At 42.5% G+C, this 25,951-nt stretch overlaps 1 protein-coding gene across 5 annotated transcripts in view; it reads left to right on the top strand.

Annotated features, from left to right (window-relative positions):
* The first annotated feature begins 23,316 nt into the window (after positions 1 to 23,316).
* The window catches only part of LOC124039856 (cullin-2), a 45,926-nt gene continuing 43,291 nt past the window's right edge, over positions 23,317 to 25,951 (top strand). For 4 of the 5 annotated variants that reach the window (XM_046356329.1, XM_046356327.1, XM_046356328.1 and 1 more), the window contains exons 1-2: positions 23,317 to 23,471; positions 24,654 to 24,792. In XM_046356329.1, coding sequence (XP_046212285.1) covers positions 24,674 to 24,792 — 119 coding nt within the window. In that variant the 5' untranslated portion in view covers positions 23,317 to 23,471; positions 24,654 to 24,673. The other variant, XM_046356326.1, reaches the window with a different exon arrangement.

Genomic DNA, 25,951 nt, shown 5'->3' with positions numbered 1-25,951 from the left:
GTCGATATAGGGCTTGTTTTACTGTGGATATAGATAGTTTTGTACCTGTTTCCTACAGCATCTTCACATTTACATTTACATTTAAGTCATTTAGCAGACGCTCTTATCCAGAGCGACTTACAAATTGGTGCATTCACCTTATGACATCCAGTGGGACAGTCACTTTACAATAGTGCATCTAAATCTTAAAGGTCCTTTGCTGTTGTTCTGGGATTGATTTGCACTTTTCGCAATAAAAGTATGTTCATCTCTAGGAGACAGAAAGCGTCTCCTTCCTGAGCGGTAATGACAGCTGGGTGGTCCCACGGTGTTTGTACTTGCGTACTATTGTTTTTACAGATGAACTTTGTACATTCAGGTATTTGGAAATTGCTCCCAAGGATGAACCAGACTTGTGGAGGTCTACAAAAAAAATTGGGGGTCTTGGCTGAATTCTTTTGCTTCACTATTTCTTTACATACACATTTTGCTGAGACATTAATACCTGCCTTATACAAAAAACAAAAGAACAACTTCAGAGTGAGTTGTCAGATACGCGGTCTGTTGCTTTAACAACAGATAGCTACAGATAGCTACCTTACCCAGCCTTTACTATGAATCATCCATTACTATGAATCATCCATTACTATGAATCATCCATTACTATGAATCATCCATACACCAATTGGATTACTAATTTATTTACTAACTAACTAACTAATCACAGAAATGCATAAACAAACAAACAGTAGATATGGTTACAAGGAAATGAGTGGGGAGGTTCCCTAGTGGGCTAAGCCAATATGACAGATTGGTTGACAAAGGGTGTGGACTGAGAACATGCGGGAAAGACAAAAGGAATCACTACACAGATGATAATTATATTAACTGAAATGCTAATCCTTTGCACATGAACACTCCCTCATTTGGGAATAATTGCAATCAATATATATTTACGCCCAGTGTGTCGTCGTTATTTCTGTTGGAATATGGTCCGTCTGCAGAGAGTCAGTTCATCGGCGTCTCTCTCTCTCTGCTTCCCTGAAAATCAAATTCTTTCGTGGTTAGAATGGATACTTCAGAGTACCATTCAGAAATGTTCTTATAGAATAGAAGTTTCGGCGGTTGTCAGTCTTCGCATCCCAAGTTTACATAATTTCTAGCTGCAGACTAGTAACTAGTATCTAAGAGTTGCTCTTCTGTAGGGATTGATAGTCTCAGAGTTTAGCCCATTTCCAGCCGTGTAGCCAATGGTCCATGTGGTATGGATAAGAATTCAATAACTATTCGAAATCACAGCTCACGCTGTGGGTTTGCTTGGTCTAAACTCAAACCTGTGCCCTCTGTGTCCACCGAGGTACGCGTGGTCTAAAGTGGATTTCCCCAGGAGGGGATTTTATTTGTAACAATAGAAAATGCAGTTCTATGATGCCAGATCATGTCTGTGCTCACTGGGGTGGGCCAATGGTTTAGTTAAACTTGAAAAGGAATACAATTCTCTCACAATAACGGTTAAACATCACATTACATCATTTCACAGATAGTTTCATCTTTACTCAATAATTTTATACAATAATTAGATACAAACCTCATAATTGAGAAATGTATACATTCAGAAATAAAGTAGGGCAAAAAAGTATTTAGTCAGCCACCAATTGTGCAAGTTCTCCCACTTAAACATATGAGAGAGGCCTGTAATGTTTATCATAGTTACACTTCAACTATGACAGACAAAATGGGAAGAAAATTCCAGAAAATCACATTGTAGGATTTTTTATGAATTTATTTGCAAATTATGGTGTAAAATAAGTATTTGGTCAATAACAAAAGTTTCTCAATACTTTGTTATATACCATTTGTTGGCAATGACAGAGGTCAAACGTTTTCTGTAAGTCTTCACAATTTTCACACACTGTTGCTGGTATTTTGTCAACATTCCTCCATGCAGATCTCCTCTAGAGTAGTGATGTTTTGGGGCTGTTGCTGGGCAACACGGACTTTCAACTCCCTCCAAAGATTTTCTATGGGGTTGAGATCTGGAGACTGGCTAGGCCACTCCAGGACCTTGAAATGCCTCTTACGAAGCCACTCCTTCGTTGCCCGGGTGGTGTGTTTGGGATCATTGTCATGCTGAAAGACCCAGCCACGTTTCATCTTCAATGCCCTTGCTGATGGAAGGAGGTTTTCACTCAAAATCTCACGATACATGGCCCCATATTCATTCTTTCCTATACACGGACCAGTCGTCCTGGTCCCTTTTCCGGAAAAAACCCCAAAGCATGATGTTTCCACCCCCATGCTTCACAGTAGGTATGGTGTTCTTTGGATGCAACTCAGCATCCTTTGACCTCCAAACACGATGAGTTGAGTTTTACCAAAAAGTTAGATTTTGGTTTCATCTGACCATATGACATTCTCCCAATCTTCTTCTGGATCATCCAAATGCTCTCTAGCAAACTTCAGATGGGCCTGGACATGTACTGGCTTAAGCAGGGGGACACGTCTGGCACTGCATGATTTGAGTCCCTGGCGGCGTAGTATGTTACTGATGGTAGGCTTGGTAGCTTTGGTCCCAGCTCTCTGCTGTTCATTCACTAGGTCCCCCCGTGTGGTTCTGGGATTTTTGCTCACCGTGCTTGTGATCATTTTGACCCCACAGGGTGAGATCTTGCGTGGAGCCCCAGATCGAGGGGGATTATCAGTGGTCTTGTATGTCTTCCATTTCCTAATAATTGCTCCCACAGTTGATTTCTTCAAACCAAGCTGTTTACCTATTGCAGATTCAGTGCAGGTCTACAATTTTGTTTCTGGTGTCCTTTGACAGCTCTTTGTTCTTGGCCATAGTGGAGTTTGGAGTGTGACTGTTTGAGGTTGTGGACAGGTGTCTTTTATACTGATAACAAGTTCAAACAGGTGCCATTAATACAGGTAACGAGTAGAGGACAAAGGAGCCTCTTAAAGAAGAAGTTACAGGTCTGTGAGAGCCAGAAATCTTGCTTGTTTGTAGGTGACCAAATACTTATTTTCCACCATAATTTGCAAGTAAATTCATTAAAAATCCTACAATGTGATTTTCTGGATTTTTTTCTTTCTCATTTTGTCTGTCATAGTTGAAGTGTACCTATGATGAAAATTGCAGGCCTCTCTCATCTTTTTAAGTGGGAGAACTTGCACGATTGGTGGCTGACTAAATACTTATTTGACCCACTGTATAGTTATATGTGTTTCCTGTCCTCTCTGAGGTCACCAAATGAAACACACTTGTCATACCCGTCCACGGACCATTCCCACCCTCTCACAAGTGGACATTTTGTTTCAAATTCCCATTTTGGGGATTTAGGAGTTCACCCTGTGAAATACTTTGTTCTCCCTGTGTCTCTCTTTCTGCATGGCAAGGGGGAGAGAGTCTCCGCCAGGAATTTACGACGAGAGAGAGAACAGGCTAGAGGTCATGATCAGATGAGCTCCTGCATTTTTCAGCATTTTCTTAAAAAAATATAGATTTAGAGTTAGATAAACTTAGATTTTGTGTCAGGAACATATACAGGATGCTACCCTCTACAATATAACCTTCACTGCAAATCAAATCTCAAAACCTACAACCTGATTTTGGACGGAATTACGGAATCACCTGGAAGGTTTACAACTACCAAGGATTATTATTCAGCAAATTCTCTGGAAAACAACAGAAACCTGAAAACACCATCCAACCTGGAACTGAGTGAATCATGTTTAGTCTAAAACTATATTTTATTTCCAAAAGCCAAGAAGAGAAATACACAACATTACTTTATAAGGACTGAATGCTAACATAATTCCGGCAAGCTTGATACAGCTTCATTTAGCACTGATGTGTCAAGTGAGAGGTGCCAAAACATTTTAGCACAACAATGGCAGGAGAGTCAAACAGTCTACTCCAACCAAATGGAGAGGCCTTAGAAGCTGCCTCCTGCTGTTCAGAGGTAATTCAAATACAGTACCCTGTGTATGTAAAGAATGATAAGGCAAGAAAATATGACAAAATAAAGCTCCTATGGAAAATAAAGAGAGACTTTTTGCTGACTATTACAAAAATGGGAACATCAGCAACCTTATCTTCCACACAAACCATCCCCTGGCATGGCACAGTGCTATCTTAGCATACTACCCCCTTTTTAAGAAAGGGGTGTTATAACGAGGGGTGGAAACTCAGGATATTAGACAATGAGGACTCTGAGTCAGCTAATATAAATCTCTATAAGTCTGGAACAGTAATGGTACAGGGCAACCCCAAACAGTTTCAGTTGGACCTTCACCTCATCAAAAAATTAGCCCAGCAGGAGAAGCTCTCCCTTGAGAAAGATACCCCCACCCCGAGCGGGTCAGGCCAGACCTCTTCATTATATAACCCCACAGACGAGCCACCCCCAGCAGAAAATAAACATCCCAGCACAGAGTACTACCCTGTCATTGAAATGAAGGATACATTTACCCAGCTGGAGGTAAGGCAGGTGGAGCTGGAACAGCAGGTGAACACACTCCAGTCAGCACAGACCCAGACAACAGTCCAGCACAACAACACTCTCTTAACCAGACCCGGAGTGCTGGAGATGGAAAGACACATATCTGCACTCTGGACAGTGGTGAGACAACTTCAGCAGGAGAAAGAGCAGGAGCCGGAGAAGAACAGAGCACTAGAGGAGAAGATCAGACTGCTGGAGGAGAGGTTGAGGGGGATGTTCTCCTTATGGACTCAAATGGGAAATATATACAAGAATAAAAGCTTTTCCCAAACACAGTGTGTCTAGCTCTGGTGTCCAAACACCCAGCGCGCCCTAGACATTCTGTCTGAGTACGAACTAGGTTCACCTAGGTACATAATAATACACACAGGCACAAATGACCTGAGAGCACAGCAGGAAAGGGTTGCCACAGCACTTAAGAGAGTGATTGAAAAAGCTTCTTCTACTTTACCCAACGCACAAGTGGTTATCTCCACCCTGCTACCCCGAAAAGATTTCCACCCTGCCACAATACAGCAGGTAAACGCAAGTATTTCCCGTGACTGTGCCTCAAAACCAAATGCTTTCCTGGGCTACCACTCCACCCTGGACTTGAACACTCTATGACCAGGTCCACCTCTACAAGGCAGCAGTGCCCACCTTTGCCCGGACTCTAAAGGACATTGCTCTCAGATGTGTCCTCAACACTTCACACAGGAGCAACAGATCAATAGGCACCCCGCACAGACCAGCGAGACACCCTCGCAGACCTGCGGGACACCCCCTGGACCTACAAATAGAGGACCCACCCCAAGAGGACTTACATCTAGACCACATCACCCCCAACCACATCCACACCCCCACCCCAACCAATCAACACCCCCCACATCAACCATCCCCACACCCCATTTAGGCCCCCTCAGATCAGACCTATGCCCCTCCTGCCCACCCCATGCACCCCACCCCCGCAAATGGGGCCTCAACATGGAAGTCACATATACGCCCAGGCAGTGAGCGGGCAAACAGGCCCAGCCCCCACTCTTACACTAGCCCAAGCCAATGGCATGTACCAGATGCTCAGCAGGCTCTGCTCACACTTACTGGCCTGAGGCCAAACCACACGACCAACAACATTGGACACTTTATGGAACACAAAGCCTTCACTGTATCATCCTGGAATATCCGAGGCCTGAGGTCATCTGCCTTTGGCCTAAAGAGCAGGAACCTGGACTTCATCAAAGAAATTGTAAATACAGACATTGTCATCCTGCAAGAAACCTGGTATAGAGGGGATGGACCCACTGGTTACCATCTAGGTTACAGAGAGCTGGTAGTCCCATCCACCAAACTACCAGGTGTGAAACAGGGAAGGGACTCAGGGGGTATGCTGATTTGATATAGAGCAGACCCAACTCACTCCATTAAATGAATCAAAACAGGAACATTTTACATTTGGCTAGAAATTCAAAAGGAAATGATCTTAACAGAGAAAAATATCCTCTTGTGTGCTACCTATATCCCCCCCCACTAGAATCCCCATACTTTAACGATGAGGGAGCAATTAATCATTTCCAGGCCCAGGGACATGTACTAGTCTGTGGCGACCTAAATACCAGAACCGGACAAGAACCTGACACCCTCAGCAAACAGGGGGACAAACACCTGCCTGCACAGGACAGCATTCCCTCCCCCATATGCCCCCCTAGGCACAACTATAACAACATAACCAGCAAAAACAGGTCACAACTCCTGCAGCTCTGTCACACGCTGGGTATGTACATAGTTAATGGTAGGCTTCAAGGGGACTCCTATGGTAGGTACACTGTTACGGATACAGTTATCCTGTGTGTGTGTGTATCCTGTGTGTGTGTTTTTCTCTCCTTCTCCCCTCACATGTGATAATCATCACTCCCCAATCAGTCAACAATCAATCATCAATCAGAAGACACACCTCCTCCTATTTCCTGACCTATATCACAGTTCCTTCCCCATGGTTTAAAAACCCCATCATTTGTTTGTTCTAGAGCTCAGCTCAATCTCTAGCTAAATCTCTAGCTCAATCTCTCTGTAAATGCCATGTCTGTAGGTCTCTGTGTTTCACTCTCGCTTTGTATCTTAACCTCTTTTGTTTAAAGCACCTCCATATCACTTTGTCATCACCTGTGAGTATTGTTTTTGGTTATGGTGTTTGTTTGTTGCTCGTGGGAAAAGGGGAAACCAAGACAAGTCGCCCATGGGCATACACTACCCGTAGGTGAACTTTGTTAAATACACTAGGTAGAACTGGGCGGACCACCCACTGTATTTTTGGTTAGTTAGTTAGCTGTTAAAGTAGGCTAGTCTAGCTTAGGGGTGTGTTTTTGTATATTTATTGTTTCTTTCCTTGGGTCCAGCTCAGCCCCTTTTCCTGCTCCCCCCATTACCGTGTGTTTATAAATAAACCTGGAGTTTGACGGTAGATTTCTGTTGTCGTGGTTATTTCGTTCACACTTTTACTTTGTCACAATAATAATTAGCATGTTATGTTACGGGTCTCATTACCATCCCCCCTAGACTGTCGGGCCAAAAGGGATGCGTAACATAAGTGGGGGCTCGTCCGGGATCTGTCATAACTGACACCCATGCCGCTCATGTAGATTGTTGTAGTGGTATAGTTCAGTGTTGAGCGTCATAGCTGAAGTAGCATTAGTGTTTGCTATTTTCTTTGGCACTTGTGAAGTAGTGTAAAATGACTACTTTTGATTTAAGATCCTTTTTGGATAACCCTTTGTGGGAGGTTTTTGACAAATGTCGTAGAGTTGATTTAATGACCTTGGCTGACCATTATTCAGTATCGATTCCGCAGAGTTTAGTTAAGGCGGAGGTTAAACGGCTAGTATTAAATGTATTGTTGGAAGAGCAGGTGCTTGTGTTACCGCTGCCTGAGTCTACTACCCCTGTAGGGGATGTTGCTGCTCCTGTAAGCCCATTGGTGTCTGATAATGAGGGCGAGGCTAAAACACCAGCCACATTGTCCCGTTTTGATCCACTCTCCCCACTGTCAAATGGTGATGCCAGGAGGGATGTCCGTTTAGCACAGTTCCAACTGGAGGTGGAAGAGAGAGCCCAAATTAGGCAAGAGACTCTCCAGTTGGAGATGTGTAAAATTGAGGCAGACAGAGAACAAAGGCAGTTGGAGTTCAAAATGCGCTAGATGGACTGGAGGCAGAGACAGCGAGGCTAGCCTCCGGTCCTACTGTGCCTGTTTGTGAGCCGTCCTCACCTGCTGTGTCAAACACGTTTGACATTAGTAGGCAGATTGCCTTAGTACCTTTGTTCAGAGAGTCAGAGGTTGACTCCTATTTTTGTGTATTTGAGCGTATAGCCGTAGCATTGAAATGGCCTGAAGAGGTATAGTGCCTATTACTTCAGTGTAAATTAACTGGTAAAGCCCAAGAGGTTTTGTCAGCGTTACCTCTGGAGGACAGTTTGAATTACGAAGTGGTCAAAGCTACTGTTCTTCGTGCCTATGAGCTTGTGCCTGAGGCATACTGACAGAGATTTAGGTCTCATAGAAAGTCTTCTAGTAAGACTTATGTGGAATTTGCTAGAGACAAGGGAAATCTGTTTGATAAATGGCATGCTGCTAGTAAGGTAACTGATTTCAACTCTCTCCGGGAGTTAATCTTGTTGGAAGAGTTTAAAAATTGCTTACCCGAACGCATTGTAGTTTACCTAAACGAACAGAAAGTATCCTGTCTGGCAGAAGCGTCTGTGTTGGCAGACAAGTTTGTGTTGACGCACAAGAGTGTGTTTTCGGCTCAAACCGAGAGTAGAGCCACTGAGTTTCCTACCTTTAGCCCTAGTCGGCCAGCAGTAGTATATCAAGCACGCCAGAAGAATGAGCGTCCCTGTTTCTATTGTCATAAAGTAGGACATATGATTAATGATTGCTTCCTGCTTAAACGCAAACAAGTTAAAATCCTTAGAGATACTGTCTGATGTGTTGCCCTTATCTGACGATACATACTGTGGTTCCAGTGTGTTAGTGCAGGATATTGAAATGGGTTTTGTCCCAGTGCCATTGCACTTTGTGAAAGTACGCTCTGAGTTAATCAGTGGAATATTCAGAGTGGGGGTACGCCCTATGTTGCCAGTGAAAGGTGTGACCTTTATAATGGGTAACGATATTGCCGGAGGAAAGGTAGTACCCGTATTGGAAGTATTGGATAAAAGTGACCACTCTCTCTCGAATGAGCTGGCACAGAGTTATCCACATGTGTTCCCCGCTTGTGCTGTCACTCGTGCACAGGCACTACAAGAGGGTGACGTGATAGATTTGTCGAACACTGTTCTGTTCAAAGAGGTTGATCAAGAGGATGGATTGTGTGATACCTCTGAGAAGCTGATCACCTCTGACAAACAGCCCAGGAAAGAATCAAAGAACGTTGAACTTATTGCTGATGCAATACAGTTACCAGTCACTCGTGAGCAGCTGATTGCTAACCAAAAGTTTGACAACAAGCTTGCTAAATGTTTTTCTAGTGTTGTCTCATTGGAAGATGTGAAGAAGAAGAACGTGGCTTACTTCATTGATGGTAATCTCCTCATGCGTAAATGGAAATCCCATGTTGAAGCGGATGGAGATTGGAATGCTGTTTACCAAATAGTGATTCCTACAGCCTTGACAAAATGTGTTATCCCTTGCTCATGATCACCAGTGGTCTGGTCATTTAGGAATCACAAAAACTTATGATCGGATCCTTCGACATTTCTTTTGGCCGGGTTTAAAACAAGATGTGGCTCAGTTCTGTCGTACATGCCACACCTGTCAGATAACAGGAAAACCAAATCAGGTTATTCCTCCCGCTCCTCTTTGTCCCATACCTGTCATAGGTGAACCATTCGAGCATGTGGTGGTTGATTGTGTCGGACCGTTACCGAAGACAAAAATCGGGTAACCAGTTTTTGTTAACGATAATGTGTATGGCTACAAGATACCCAGAGGCCATTCCTCTGAGAAGGATTACAGCCCCAGTAGTGAGTAAAGCCTTAATAAAATTCTTCACGACATTCGGGTTACCTAGGGTGGTACAAAGCGATCAAGGAACCAATTTCCTATCCAAGCTCTTCAGGCAGGTGTTAAAATCCTTGTCAATTACGCACCGTGTGTCAAGCGCCTATCACCCAGAGTCTCAGGGTGCACTTGAAAGATGGCATCAGACACTGAAGTCTATGCTACGTAAATATTGTTTGGAATCTGAGAAAGATTGGGATGAGGGAGTTCCTCTAGTTTTGTTTGCTGCTCGTGAAACTGTGCAGGAGTCCCTAGGTTTCAGCCCGGCTGAACTGGTGTTTGGTCACACAGTGAGAGGACCAATGAAAGTCCTTAAAGAACAGTTCTTGTCCCAAGATTTGTGTACCAGAGATGAGAATGTGTTGGACTACGTTAGTCGCTTTCGTGAGCGCCTACACCAAGCTTGTGCTCTCGCAAAGGAAGCTCTGTCTTCCTCACAGAGGAGCATGAAAAGACACTATGATAAAGAGGCTGTTTCTCGTCCACTACAGCCAGGTGACCAAGTACTGGTGTTATTACCTGTTCCAGGATCTTCACTGTCAGCTCGTTTCTCGGGTCCTTATTTAATTGAACAGAAAATAAGTGAAACTGACTATGTGCTTCAAACTCCTGATAGACAACGCCACAATCTCGTGTGTGTCACATTAACATGTTGAAAGCTTACCACACCCGACCCAGCACACAGTTAGAGAGTTCAAAAACAGAGGAAGGTACTGCTGTCTCCTCTGCTACTACTGCTATGATAGTGGACTGTCATATTGATGATGTTGATGGTTTGGAGTTGCGCAATACTCAGCAGCAGTGTGTTAGATTGCCCAACTCAGAAATGCTGCTGTCTATCCAATCCAGTCTGGTTCATTTAACAGATGGACAGGCCAATGATATTGTGAGGCTACTACACAGTTTTCCATGTCTCTTTAATGACGTTCCTACTCGCACAAATGTGTTGGAACATGACATTAATGTTGGAAATGCTACACCTATCAAGCAACACCCATATCGTATCAACGCTTCCAAGAGGAAGATAATGAGGGATGAGGTGAGATATTTGTTGGAGAATGACCTGGCTAAGCCAAGTGCAAGCCCTTGGAGTTCTCCTTGCATTTTGGTTCCTAAACCTGATGGTACGTCCAGGTTATGTACGGATTATCGAAAGGTAAATTCTGTCACAATGCCAGATTCGTTCCCATTACCCCGACTGGACGACTGTATCGACACTATTGGTGCTGCTAAGTATGTAACCAAGTTAGACCTTTTAAAAGGTTACTGGCAGGTTCCGTTAACTTCACGTGCTTCTGAGATTTCTGCCTTTGTGACCCCAGACAACTTCCTACAGTACTCAGTCATGGCTTTTGGGATGCGAAATGCACCAGCCACTTTCCAACGACTGGTTAACTCCGTATTAGCTGGCGTTCCTAATTGTAGTGCATACCTTGATGATCTAGTGATTTATTCGTCTGAGTGGTCAGATCATGTTGACTCACTAAGGGTAGTATGTGAACGGTTGGCAGCTGCTTCTCTAACCCTGAACTTGGCAAAGTGCGAGTTTGGGAAGGCTAACCCTGAACTTGGCAAAGTGCGAGTTTGGGAAGGCTACTGTTACCTATCTCGGTAAAGAGGTTGGCCATGGACAGGTGCGCCCTGTTGGTGCCAAGGTCTTGGCTATAACTGCATTTCCTGCACCTACCACCAGACGAGAGCTACGCCGCTTTCTAGGGATGGTTGGCTACTACCGTAGCTTCTGTAAAAATTTCTCTGCGGTAGTTGCTCCATTGACCGATTTGCTTAGTCCGGCTAGATCATTTGTGTGGTCCGCTGATTGTAAGAGAGCTTTTGAATCAGCGAAAGCACTCTTATGTAGTACACCTGTACTTGCTGCTCCAGATTTTGAACAACCGTTCAAACTCGAGGTAGATGCAAGTGCCAGAGGTGCTGGTGCTGTTCTACTGCAGCAGGACAAGAGTGGAGTGGATCATCCCGTTTGTTATTTTTCACGTAAATTTAATAAATGTCAAACAAACTATGCGACAATAGAACAAGAAGCTCTTGCTTTGTTGTTGGCTCTGCAATACTTTGAAGTATATATTGGTTCCAGTGCCCTACCCGTGATTGTATATACTGACCATAACCCCTTAGTTTTTCTCCACCGAATGTACAACCAGAACCAGCGCCTTTTGCGTTGGGCGCTGATTGTACAAAATTATAATTTGGCGATCCGCCACAAAAAGGGTTCTGATAATGTGTTGGCAGATGCTTTGTCTCGTGTGTGAAAATGATTTCTGTATGTTTTGCAAGGTTGTTGCTTTGTTGTGAGTATTCACTGAAATACTGTAGTCGCAACCCCTAGGGTTGCTCTTTTAAGGGTGGGAGTGTTACGGATACAGTTATCCTGTGTGTGTGTATCCTGTGTGTGTTTCTTTTCTCTCCTTCTCCCCTCACAGGTGATAATCATCACTCCCCAATCAGTCAACAATCAATCATCAGAAGACACACCTCCTATTTCCTGACCTATATCACAGTTCCTTCCCCATGGTTTAAAAACCCCATCATTTGTTTGTTCTAGAGCTCAGCTCAATCTCTAGCTAAATCTCTAGCTCAATCTCTCTGTAAATGCCATGTCTGTAGGTCTCTGTGTTTCACTCTCGCTTTGTATCTTAACCTCTCTTTTGTTTAAAGCACCTCCATATCACTTTGTCATCACCTGTGAGTATTGTTTTTGGTTATGGTGTTTGTTTGTTGCTCGTGGGAAAAGGGGAAACTAAGACAAGTCGCCCATGGGCATACACTACCCGTAGGTGAACTTTGTTAAATACACTAGGTAGAACTGGGCGGACCACCCACTGTATTTTTGGTTAGTTAGTTAGCTGTTAAAGTAGGCTAGTCTAGCTTAGGGGTGTGTTTTTGTATATTTATTGTTTCTTTCCTTGGGTCCAGCTCAGCCCCTTTTCCTGCTCCCCCCATTACCGTGTGTTTATAAATAAACCTGGAGTTTGACGGTAGATTTCTGTTGTCGTGGTTATTTCGTTCACACTTTTACTTTGTCACAATAATAATTTGCATGAGTTATGTTACGGGTCTCATTACCTTCCCCCCTAGACTGTCGGGCCAAAAGGGATTCATAACATACACCTATAACTCATCTCTTGGCAGTAGTACTGTAGACTACTTTTATCACTGACCTCAACCCAGAGTCTTCACAGTCAGCCCACTGACACCCCTATCAGACCACAGCAAAATCACAGTCTACTTGAACAGAGCAATACTCAATCATGATGCATCAAAGCCAAAGGAACTGAGCAACATTAAGAAATGCTACAGATGGAAGGAATGCAGTTTGGAAACCTACCAAAAAACAATTAGGCAACAACAAATTCAATCCCTTTTAGACAATTTCCTGGGTAAAACGTTCCACTGTAATAGTGAAGGTGTAAACTTGGCACCAGAAAATCTTAACAGTATATTTGACCTCTCAGCTTCCCTATCAAATCTAAAAATCTCAAATAGAAAACCGAAGAAAATGGACAACATTGACAAATGGTTTGGTGAAGAATGCAAAAAAAATAAGAAAGAAATTGAGAAACCTGTCCAACCAAAAACATAGAGACCCGGAAAACCTGAGTCTACGCCTTCACTATGGTGTATCACTAAAACAATACAGAAATACACTACGGAAAAAGAAAGAACAGTCAGAAATCAGCTCAATGTAATTGAAGAATCCATAGACTCTAACCACTTCTGGGAAAATTGGAAAACACTAAACAAACAACACAAAGAATTATCTATCCAAAATCGAGATGTATGGGTAAACCACTTCTCCAATTTTTTGGGGCTCTATAACAAAGAATAAAGAGCAAAAACATATACATGATCAAATACAAATCTTAGAATCAACTATTAAAGACTACCAGAACCCACTGAATTATCCAATTATCTTGAATGAGCTACAGGACAAAATAAAAACCCTCCAACCCAAAAAGGCATGTGGTGTTGATGGTATCCCTAATGAAATGATCAAATATACATACAACAAATTCCAATTGGCTATACGAAAACTCTTTAACATCATCCTTAGCTCGGGCATCTTCCCCAATATTTGGAACCAAGGACTGATCACCCCAATCCACGAAAGTGGAGACAAATTTGACCCCAATAACTACCATGGGATATACGTCAACAGTAACCTTGGGAAAATCCTCTGCATTATCATTAACAGCAAACTCGTACATTTCCTCAATGTACTGAGAAAATGTCAAATTGGCTTTTTACCAAATGACCATACAACAGACCATGTATTCACCCTGCACACCCTAATTAACAACCAAACAAACCAAAACAAAGGCAAAGTCTGCTCATGCTTTGTTTATTTCAAAAAAGCCTTCGACTCAATTTGGCATGAGAGTCTGCTATACAAATTGATGGAAAGTGGTGTTGGGGGTAAAACATACGACATTATAAAATCCATGTACACAAACAACAAGTTTAAGGTTAAAGTTGGCAAAAAACACACACATTTCTTCCCACAGGGCCGTCCGGTGAGACAGGGATGCAGCTTAAGCTCCACCCTCTTCAACATATATATCAACGAATTGGCACAGGCACTAGAAAAGTCTGCAGCACCCAGCCACACCCTACTAGAATCTGAAGTCAAATGTCTACTGTTTGCTGATGATCTGGTGCTTCGTTCACCAACCAGAAATCTCAGAAAGACCAAAGTAATGGTGTTCCACAAAAGGGCCAGTCGCCAGGACCATGAATACAAATTCCATCTAGACACCATTGCCATAGAGCACACAAAAAACTATAAATACCTTGGCCTAAACATCAGCGCCACAGGTAACTTCCACAAAGCTGTGAACGATCTGAGAGACAAGGCAAGAAGGGCATTCTATGGCATCAAAAGGAACATAAAATTCAACATACCAATTAGGATCTGGCTAATGTCACGCCTTGGTCATTGTATCTTGTGTTTTTGTTATATGTTTGGGTAGGCCAGGGTGTGACATGGGTTTATATGTTGTATTTCGTATTGGGGTTTGTATTAATTGGGAGTGTGTATTAGTAGGGGTGTGTCTAGTTAGGCTTGGCTGCCTGAGGCGATTCCTAATTGGAGTCAGCTGATTCTAGTTGTCTCGGATTGGGAACCGTATTTAGGTAGCCTGAGTGCGCGTTGTAATTCGTGGGTGATTGTACCTGTCTTAGTGTTAGGCTGTATTAGTTTCACTCGTTTGTTGTTTTTGCAGTTATTTCATGTACCGCATTATTCTTCATTAAAAGTCATGAGTAACCTACACGCTGCATTTCGGTCTGACTCTCTACAAAAAAAAGACAAACTACATTACAGAATCACCCACCTCCATTCACAGACCGAGCAGCGTGTGAACTGGCAGGAGCTAAAGGAGGACGATATGGACGGCAGAAGCAGGGATTATACGACGTGGGAAGAAATCGACAGGTGGGCGGCCGACCCAGAGCGAGTACTATGGAGCGCACGGTGTTTCCAGTGCGGGTGCAGAGCCAGCTGCGACTCATACCAGCCCTTCCTATTGGCCGGGCTAGAGTGGGCATCGAGCCAGGTAAGCTTGGTCAGGCTCAGTGCTCAAGAGCTCCAGTGCGCCTGCACGGTCCGGTCTATCCAGAGCCACCTCTACACACCAGTCCTCCGGTAGCAGCTCCCCGCACCAGGCTTCCTGTGCGTGTCCTCGCGCCAGTACCACCAGTTCCAGCACCACGCACCAGGCCTCCAGTGCGCCTCGCCTGTTCAGCGCAGCCAGTGCTTTTCTCCCCTCCTGCACTGCCGGAGTCTCCTGTCTGTCCAGCGCCACCAGTGCTCCCAGTCGGCCCAGCGCGTCCAGTGCGCCTCGCCTGTTCAGCGCAGCCAGAGCTTTTCTCCTCTCCTGCACTGTTGGAGTCTCCCGCCTGTTCAGCGCAGCCAGAGCCTTTCTCCTCTCCTGCCGGAGTCTCCTGTCTGCCCAGCGCCGCCAGTCGGCCCAGCGTCACCAGTCTGCCAGGATCCGCCAGAAGTGCCAGTCTGCCAAGATCTTCTAGATCGGCCAGACAACCTGAATCATCCAGGTCCACCAGCCAGCCAGGATTTACCGGAGCCTACTACCTGCCTGAGCTGCCCCTCTGTCCCGAGCTGCCCCTCTGTCCCGAGCTGCCCCTCTGTCCCGAGCTGCCCCTCTGTCCCGAGCTGCCCCTCTGTCCCGAGCTGCCCCTCTGTCCCGAGCTGCCCCTCTGTCCCGAGCTGCCCCTCTGTCCCGAGCTGCCCCTCTGTCCCGAGCTGCCCCTCAGTTATGTGGGGATCAGGGTGAGGACTATTAGGCCATGGTCGGCGGAGAAGGTGGCTTATCCTAGGACGCGAAGGGGAGGAACTAGGACATTTATGGAGTGGGGTCCACGTCCCGAGCCAGAACCGCCACCATGGACAGACGCCCACCCGGACCCTCCCTATGCTCTTGAGGTGCGTCCCGGAGTCCGCACCTTAGGGGGGGGGGGGTTCTGTCACGCCTTGGTCATTGTATCTTGTGTTTTTGTTATATGTTTGGGTAGGCCAGGGTGTGACATGGGTTTATATGTTGTATTTCGTATTGGGGTTTGTATTAATTGGGAGTGTGTATTAGTAGGGGTGTGTCTAGTTAGGCGATTCCTAATTGGAGTCAGCTGATTCTAGTTGTCTCGGATTGGGAACCGTATTTAGGTAGCCTGAGTGCGCGTTGTAATTCGTGGGTGATTGTACCTGTCTTAGTGTTAGTCACCAGATAGGCTGTATTAGTTTCACTCGTTTGTTGTTTTTGTATTTGCAGTTATTTCATGTACCGCATTATTCTTCATTAAAAGTCATGAGTAACCTACACGCTGCATTTCGGTCTGACTCTCTACAAACAACAGACGAACTACATTACAGCTAACAATACTTGAATCAGTCATAGAGCCCATTATACTTTATGGTTGTGAGGTCTGGGGTCCACTCATCAACCAAGACTTCACAAAATGGGACAAACACCAAATTGAGACTGCATGCGGAATTCTGCAAAAATATCCTCCGTGTACAATGTAGAACACCAAATAATGCATGCAGAGCAGAATAAGGCCGATACCCACTAATTATCAAAATCCAGAAAAGAGCCATTAAATTCTACAACCACCTAAAAGGAAGCGATCCCCAAACCTTCCATAACAAAGCCATCACCTACAGAAAAACCAATCACCTATGTACAGACTCAGTGAGCATAGCCTTGCTATTGAGAAAGGCCGCCATAGTCTGTCTTCTCTTGAAAGCCAGGTCTGCCTATGTGCACACTGCACACAAAATGAGGTGGAAACTGAGCTGCACTTCCTAACCTCCTGCCCAATGTATGACCATATTAAAGAGACATATTTCCCTCAGATTACACAGATCCACAAGGAATTCGAAAACAAATCCAATTTTGATAAACTCCCATATCTACTGGGTGCTATTCCACAGTGTGCCATCACAGCAGCAAGATTTGTGACCTGTTGCCACAAGAAAAGGGCAACCAGTGAAGAACACCATTGTAAATACAACCCATATTTATGCTTATTTATTTCCCTTGTGTACTTTAACCATTTGTACATTGTTACAACACTGTATATATATATAATATGACATTTGTAATGTTTTTATTGTTTTGAAACTTCTGTATGTGTAATGTTTACTGTTCATTTTGATTGTTTATTTCACTTTTGGATATTATCTACCTAACTTGCTTTGGCAATGTTAACAAATGTTTCCCATGCCAATAAAGCCCTTTATTGGCAAAGAAAGAGAGAGAGAGAGAGAGACCTTGAGCTGAAAGTTGTGGTGTATTCTACACTGAGATCAAGCTGTGAGGAAGAATGTCAAAGATATCGTGACTTTGTCTGAAAATGACATAAGACTAGCAGAGGAAGTTATCAAAGTGTGCTAATCTCCCAAAACAGTCACAACACTGATATGCACTGAGAGCATTCCATCAGTTTCCATGGTCCTGCCTATGAAAACAATGGTCCTGAAATCAATGGTGACATCTGATGAAGATGAACCCGCAGTAAGGGAAGTCAAGACTGCTATCAGAGTTAACTTGGAGCCTAGATATGCTGACCCTGGTGAAAATAAGAATTTGTTCTTAACTGACTTGCCTGGTTAAATAAAGGTAAAATAAAAATAAAAAATGAAGAGAAAATATCAATAAAATGTATCGGTGCTCATCGGCCATTGTATATAAACATTGCACAACAATTTGGAGATTGCAAATTCAACAATTAAAAGGTTTGCAAGGAATCGGTGACAGTGGCTAACTGCAAGCAATAATACATTTTGAACAGTCATTCAATAATTTTTTATGACAAAATTTGCCCACGAAGACCGCTGCGCAACTTTCCTGTTCAAGCACATCACAACAAGGTGAGTCCAAAAATGTCTTATGCTGCTGCATGAATTATGTAGGATGCCAGACAGCTATGTATACTGTAAATAAGAAAGCAATACTAAGTGTATGTTGTGTAGTAAACTGTTAGTAGCCCATGTGCCTCACCCTAACAATTTGGTCTATTTTCACCAATGCGGTATTGTAAACGCATCGTTCGTGGCCGGTTTGTGCTTGTTTGCAAACTTTTTGTGTATAGCTTTGACAGCGCTACTGATAGTAGCAAACTGTAAGAGCGGCCCATGTTCTGTCACTGTACATTTCAAAAGTGCTGAACAAATAATTACATTGACTACGTCCATCGTCGCTCGCTCATTAATGTCTTTAATCAAAATTACGGATTGCCTCTTATCTGCTTGACATCCCCTTATGCCATAGATTGTACATATCAATTGTCATTAGAAACCACGTTTGTTTAAGCAAGTCAGCCATAACAGCTATGTTTTTTTAAGGCAGTAAATTAGGCTGAATGAATTGTTTCTCTGCCAGACAAGGCTCCGCTGAAAGCCTGGTGTAGCAGTGGTATTTGGACCGCTGTTGGGACTCCGCTGTTGGGACAGCTTTATGTAGGCCCTAACAGTTTGTGGCACCGTTTGTCACTGTTATAGTGCAGTGAATGTATTGTTTAGTGTTGCGTAGTGGCTTTGCTGGCATGCATCCCACATGTTTTATTTATTGCCCCACCAACATTTACATGCTGAAATCGCCACTGCCTATATCTATTTCCTCCAACACTGCCACCATGCACTGCTTAAATAGGCATATCTCCTTTTTGCGTCAGACTTGGGCCTCATGTCTAAAATGTAAAATCTACTTCTGAAAGTGCCATGCTTAGATTCATAATGCCATCTCAGATGGAATTACTTGCAAACAGAGACAGTTTCGTTGCAAACAAGACACACTGGTTTGGCATTACGGTACGATTAACATATTTTAGAGTAGGTAGGTCTATTAACATAGACATAGGTAATTTTACCACTGTAATCAGATCAAAATGATTACATTGTAAATTAATTAATTATCCCACTAACCACGTGTTAAATGTGTTATGTAGTCTACATTGTGTATGACTCTGAATTGTGCAGCTATAGGCTATTTGATAATAGGCTAATTCTGTTTAGCCTGCCAGCTAGCTAGCTACAAGCTCAGGAACAAACTGGCTGGATGTGAAACCTAGTCGCCAACACCATTGCATAGGCTATTGTGGGGCGGCAGGTAACCTAGTGGTTAGATCGTTGGAAAGGTTGCTGGATCAAATCCCCGAGCTGACAAGGTAAAAATCTGTCGTTCTACCCCTGAACAAGGCAGTTTACCCACTGTTCACCGGTAGGCCGTCATTATAAAATAAGAATTTGTTCTATTAACTGACTTGCCTAGTTAAATGTAAATTCAATCACCCTTCAAATATCTCTGGGGCTTAGAACTGAACTTGAAGAGTTCATGGTTGTCTTGGAGAAGTAAAATTGTATTGTTGCTCACCAGTATGCTTTGAAGAGGAAAAAAAATACAATGTAGCCAAATGTAGCTTGCAAAAGGTACAGATGTGAGATGTGTATTTCCCTACAGTGGGGAGAACAAGTATTTGATACACTGCCGATTTTGCAGGTTTTCCTACTTACAAAGCATGTAGAGGTCTGTAATTTTTTTTTATCATAGGTACACTTCAACTGTGAGAGACGGAATCTAAAACAAAAATCCAGAAAATCACATTGCATGATTTTTAAGTAAATAATTTGCATTTTATTGCATGACATAAGTATTTGATCACCAGGTAGAATTCCGGCTCTCACAGACCTGTTAGTTTTTCTTTAAGAAGCCCTCCTGTTCTCCACTCATTACCTGTATTAACTGCACCTGTTTGAACTTGTTACCTGTATAAAATACACCTGTCCACACACTCAATCAAACAGACTCCAACCTGTCCACAATGGCCAAGACCAGAGAGCTGTGTAAGGACATCAGGGATTAAATTGTACACCTGCACAAGGCTGGGATGGGCTACAGGACAATAGGCAAGCAGCTTGGTGAGAAGGGAACAACTGTTGGTGCAATTATTCGAAAATGGAAGAAGTTCAAGATGACGGTCAATCACCCTCGTTCTGGGGCTCCATGCAAGATCTCACCTCGTGGGGCATCAATGATCATGAGGAAGGTGAGGAATCAGCCCAGTTTGTCAATGACCATCTGGATGATCCAGAGGAGGAATGGGAGATGGTCATGTGGTCTGATCAGGCAAAAATATAGCTTTTTGGTCTAAACTCCACTCGCCGTGTTTGGAGGAAGAAGAAGGATGAGTACAACCCCAAGAACACCATCCCAACTGTGAAGCATGGAGGTGGAAACATCATTCTTTGGGGATGCTTTTCTGCAAAGGGGACAGGACGACTGCACTGCATTGAGGGGAGGATGGATGGGGCCATGTATTGTGAGATCTTGGCCAACAACCTCCTTCCCTCAGTAAGAGCATTGAAGATGGGTCTTGGCTGGGTCTTCCAGCATGTCATCGACCCGAAACACACAGACAGGGCAACTAAGGAGTGGCTCCGTAAGAAGCATCTCAAGGTACTAGTCTCCAGACTTGAACCCAATAGAAAATCTTTGGAGGGAGCTGAAAGTCCGTATTGCCCAGCGACAGCCCCGAAACCTGAAGGATCTGGAGAAGGTCTGTATGGAGGAGTGGGCAAAAATCCCTGCTGCAGTGTGTGCAAACCTGGTCAAGAATTACAGGAAACGTATGATCTCTGTAATTGCAAACATAGGTTTCTGTACCAAATATTAAGTTCTGCTTTTCTGATGTATCAAATATTTTTGTCATGCAATAAAATGCAAATTAATTACTTAAAAATCATACAATGTGATTTTCTGGATTTTTGTTTTAGATTCCGCCTCTCACAGTTGAAGTGTACCTATGATAAACATTACAGATCTCTACATGCTTTGTAAGTAGGAAAACCTGCAGAATCGTCAGCGTATCATATACTTTTTCTCCCCACTGATCCTCTTACATTTTTATTCCAGGTTGCATATCACAGTATTTAACCTGTTAGAGACACCAGTTCCCATTTGGACACGCGCCCCCACCCCCCCAGCTGGAATGTGGCGCAGGGAACGCAAGAAATATTCCTAAAAATATTTAACCTCCACACATTAACAAGTAAAATAGCTCAAATGAAAGATAAACAAGTTGTTTATCTAGCCAGCAAGTCAGATTTCTAAAATGTTTTACAGCGAAAAAACAGCACATATTTATGTCAAACCACCACCGCAGACATAGCTCATTAGCATAGCCAAGTAGGAAAAAATATGCAATCAACAAACGCAGGATTAAAAGAATCATTTCACTAACCTTTTGAAATCTTCATCAGATGACAGTAATATAACATGTTACACAGTACATTCATTTTTTTTTCAATAATATGCTATATATATCCATAAATCTCTGTTTACAATGATGCATCGTTCAAAAAATGCTACCCAAATGTCCTGAGAAATGACGATAGCCCCGGCAGATAACGTCAGCTAACAAGGAATACACATCATAAACTTTGACTAAATATGCATGTTTTACATATGTATAGCAAGATACACTTCTTCTAAATGCAATTGCATTGTTACATGTAATTTTAACGTTACATTTTGCATTCACTAGACTATAATATGGAGTCGGCGCTCCCACAGTAGCATCATGACTCCTTTATCTTGGAGTCGACAGAAACCCAAAATTAATACATTAAATATTCCCTTACCTTTGTTGTTCTTCCATCAAACGACCTGGAAGGGATTATATTTACCAAACCAGCATTTAGTTTAAGTCTACATCTTTCGGTTCTCAAAATACCCACATTTCGGTCGAAATTTACGCAAAATTGATGTAGTTACGCACCAAAACGTTGAAATTATATATTATATGTCTAGTTAACTTGTCAAACTAACTTCATAATCAAGCTTTAACATGTTATAAAGTTGTACAGCAATTTTGAGAAGAAACAGAAACACAGGCACCGTTCAATCGATCTTGGAAGAAAGAGAGCACTTTACCAATGAGCACAGAAAAGTGACAGCTGTTTTTGATTGACTGGGAGCATACCGCGTGCTCAAACTCTCACGAGTGGGCGATTCTCACAATGACAAGCCCCATTGAAAGCTGAGATCACGCTGAACACGTGGAGACTGTTCTGGGAGCGGTAACTGTTTGTGGAGGGTGTCTGTGATGACGTCAAGGTGGCATAAGTTTTCTGATGAGAAGAGATAGTTTGGGAGAATGCATATTTTGAGAGTTATGCTTTACACAGAGACACAATTTAAACGGTTTTAAAAGCTTTAGAGTGTTTTCTATTCAATAATATTTTTTATTTGCATATATTAGCAACTTTTGACAAAAAATAATTATGTTTACCATGGGCACGCAATTACTCCAGCGGGGGCAGTAGACAGCCCTATCCCTAAGAGGATTTATTAAGCGCATAAAAAAACAGTTAGTATTTGGTGTGACCACCATTTGCCTCATGCAGTACGACACATCTCCTTTGCCTGATTGTGGCCTGTGGAATGTTGTCCCACTCCTCTTCAATAGCTCTGCGATGTTGCTGGATATTGGCGGGAACTGGAACAAGCTGTCGTACACATAAATCCAGAGCATCTCAAACATGCTCAATGGGTGACATGTCTGGTGAGTATGCAGGCCATGGAAGAACTGGTATGTTTTCTGCTTCCAGGAATTGTGTGACATGGGGCCGTGCATTATCATGGTGAAACATGAGGTGATGGCGGCGGATGAACGGCACTACAATGGGCCTCAGGATCTTGTCACGGTATCTCTGTGCATTCAAATGGTTTACTACATGATTCCATGTGTGCTATTTCATCGATTTGGTGTCTTCACTATTATTCTACAATTTCGAAAATAGTAAATAAAAAGAAAAACCTTTAAATGAGTAGGTGTGTCCAAACTTTTGACTGGTACTGTAATATTAATAGCACTGTAAATACATTTACAGTGTAACAGTCAATAATCAAGTCCACTTGAATGATACACTACTTTTTAAGTACACTGTTTCTTAACCGTTCCAATCACACGAATAATACTGCATATCTCTTAGTATTTCTACATCACAGTTTGTATTTATATGGATGAAGGAAACGTTTACGTTCTAGTTTTCATAAAGGACTCTTTGCTCTACCACGGCTCCCAAACGGGTACCCGTAGTTTTCGCCGACACCATTACAAAATAGGGGTCTTACTTTACAATGTTGTTCTGATAAGTCTTTGAATCGACGCCGTCTGTAATTGTGACTTTTGTTGGTTATTAATATTTTAATTGTGCACGGTACAAATTTAATTTGTCGAATATGAGTATACTGAATGCTCATGACTACTCCATCCTTAACGACTCCATTACAGTACACCTACAGCTGATACAATGGTATATTCCATAAGGTATGGAAATGGAAGTGCTGTAAGTGAGAGATCAAGCTTGTGACAGCGGAGAAACTTGACTTTTTAATAACACGTATATATATTTATTAGAGGTATGTATATACAGAAAATCTCCATTTGACGTTGTAGCTACCCCAAATCGGTCGCTACTAGCTAGAATTAAGTGCCTAGCTCTAGCTAACTGGATCTCAAAGCTAGCTACTACTATTACCTAGCTATGTTGTTGCTTCTTCCTCATCCTAGCATGGTTAGTTAGTAAATGTGTAACATTGTTCGAGAAAAATATGACTGTTCGTGACTTCAGTGAGTAAGGTAAATATGTATGCAGCATGCTGCAATATTCTCCAAAACTGACAAGCTATCTAACTTTAGCTTGCTTGTTTGAATGACGAATGAAATTGATAGTTGCTAACTAGCTACAGTAGCTAGACAGCTAGCCAGGCCTTATATAAATCTTGCAGGATATCAAACGTTGGCATTAGACTCACCCTGTTACCTGTGACAGTTCAACTTAACGTTAATGCAACGAATGACTGCATATAGTTAGCAAATCGCTAACGAACTATATTTGATTTGGGTAGCATGACTAATATTTTGGCGATTGGATTGTTTACACTGTCAACTAATTTAAATTACGTTAGGTTGCTAGCAACCGCCCGTGAACAAGGGTGGAACATTCAATTGTATAACCTTCTAGCTAGCTATTAACAGGATTGTTTGTATGTTGAGGTGTAATTGTATTTAGGAGTAACGTTCAATCTCACATGATCGTGATAACTTGAGCTTTCACTATATTGAGTAGGAGATACAGTAGTATTTATCATCCCCTGCACATTTTTACATTTTGAGATGTCTTTTAGTTAGGTTATGAACCCATCTGAAACTGTCATTTGACAAATGAATAAGTCATAACCTTGTTATCACAACATCGTGTTTGAGATTGTAATTGCGAATTTATAATCAGAGTTAGAGTTATGCTACAGGCAGATCAGTAAATAATGATTATTTGTTTTAATAATCTGTATTTTTAAATCTGTATGCCCAAGTATTGTTTAATTATTGAGACATTATGTAACAGTTTATCAAACCTGAAGAGGAAAGATCATTCCTAATTGTAGTTTGATTGATTACATTTGTCATAGTGTATTAACAGTTACTTGATTCAACATCCATACATGAATAATTTGCATTTATAACTCTAAACACTTTGCTCCAATATTCCAGTACTGTCCAATTTCACCAATAACCATGCTGTTTTTACCTCTTTACATCAGCCTGAAGAAGAAGCCGTACGATGTCCTTGAAGCCGCGGGTGGTGGACTTTGATGAAACATGGAACAAGCTACTGACGACAATCAAGGCTGTGGTGATGCTTGATTATGTGGAGAGGGCCACATGGAACGACAGATTTTCGTATCCTACCTTGTTTCAGCTCTTTAGAAAAATAGTTTTTATGAGTTTCTGAACTTTCTGTGTTTTGTGGTTTAGTTTGTCATTGATTTAATAGGCTAAAATGCCACGGATCTGTGCTTACATAGTCAAGCCATTAAAGGGATACTTCAGGTTTTGGGGAATGAGGCCCTTTATCTACTTTATCTTCCCCAGAGTCAGATGAACTTGTGGATACCATTTTTATGCCTTTAACTAGGTTTCCATCCAATTGCTGACAGATTTGAATGTGAATGTTCTAGAATCCCCATAAATAAAACATGTGCATTTTCCCACCAGTGGTATGTTTCCACCAAATGGACTTGTTGCGGACAAAAATCATTGCATGATGATGTAGAAATTCCGGAAATTCCGGAGTTCTAAATTGAGCAGCTGCTGAAAAATGAGCTCCTGTATTTATTGAGATTTAAATGTTTTTTTAGAGTGAAGTACATCGAAAAAATCAAGAGAAAACTGCAAGACTCAATAGAAGACAAAACAAGGAACAAACTAAACAAGACAGGCTTTTGAAAAATTAACTATTTTTTTTCATAAAATTGTACAGTTATCTTAGCTAGGTGAATTGCTAGCAGAATTGTTTACTTGTTGCTAAGCAGTTGCTAGGGACTCTCCTGGAAGAAGCTAGCTAGCTTACAAAGAATAACAACAAAAAATATCTAGTTAACAGAAGAAAGGAAGACAAAATAAGGACAAAAGAAGGACAGAAGAAAAAGGAAAAGAAAGAGGACAACAAAGTGAAACAGTCAGCACTTCTATTGCAACTTCGTATTTCGTCGTCCTAACGTAGTCTACACTGCTATCTGCCCAGCAGCTAGCCAGCTAGCAAACGTCCACCGTCTACCGAATAGCAGCACTGTAGAAACTATTACACTCAACTGAACGACTTGATTAGTGTAGTGTTAGCTAGCTACATAGTTGTCTTTGCTGTCTTCGTATCCAAGATAATTGTGTAGTTTAGAGCGTGTAGTCTTAGAGTGATTATCTTAATTTACCGAGGTTAGCTAGCCAGCTATTTGTCGTCCTTAACGTAGGAGACACTGCTAGCTAGCCAACAGCTAGCCAACGTCTACTGAATAGAACTTCCGCACTCAACAACCCGGTCGCATTCCGCTTCGCTCCACAG

This window comes from Oncorhynchus gorbuscha, linkage group LG07 (genome assembly GCF_021184085.1).
Source record: "Oncorhynchus gorbuscha isolate QuinsamMale2020 ecotype Even-year linkage group LG07, OgorEven_v1.0, whole genome shotgun sequence".
Taxonomy (NCBI): domain Eukaryota; kingdom Metazoa; phylum Chordata; class Actinopteri; order Salmoniformes; family Salmonidae; genus Oncorhynchus; species Oncorhynchus gorbuscha.
This window is presented reverse-complemented; position numbering and strand designations above follow the sequence as displayed.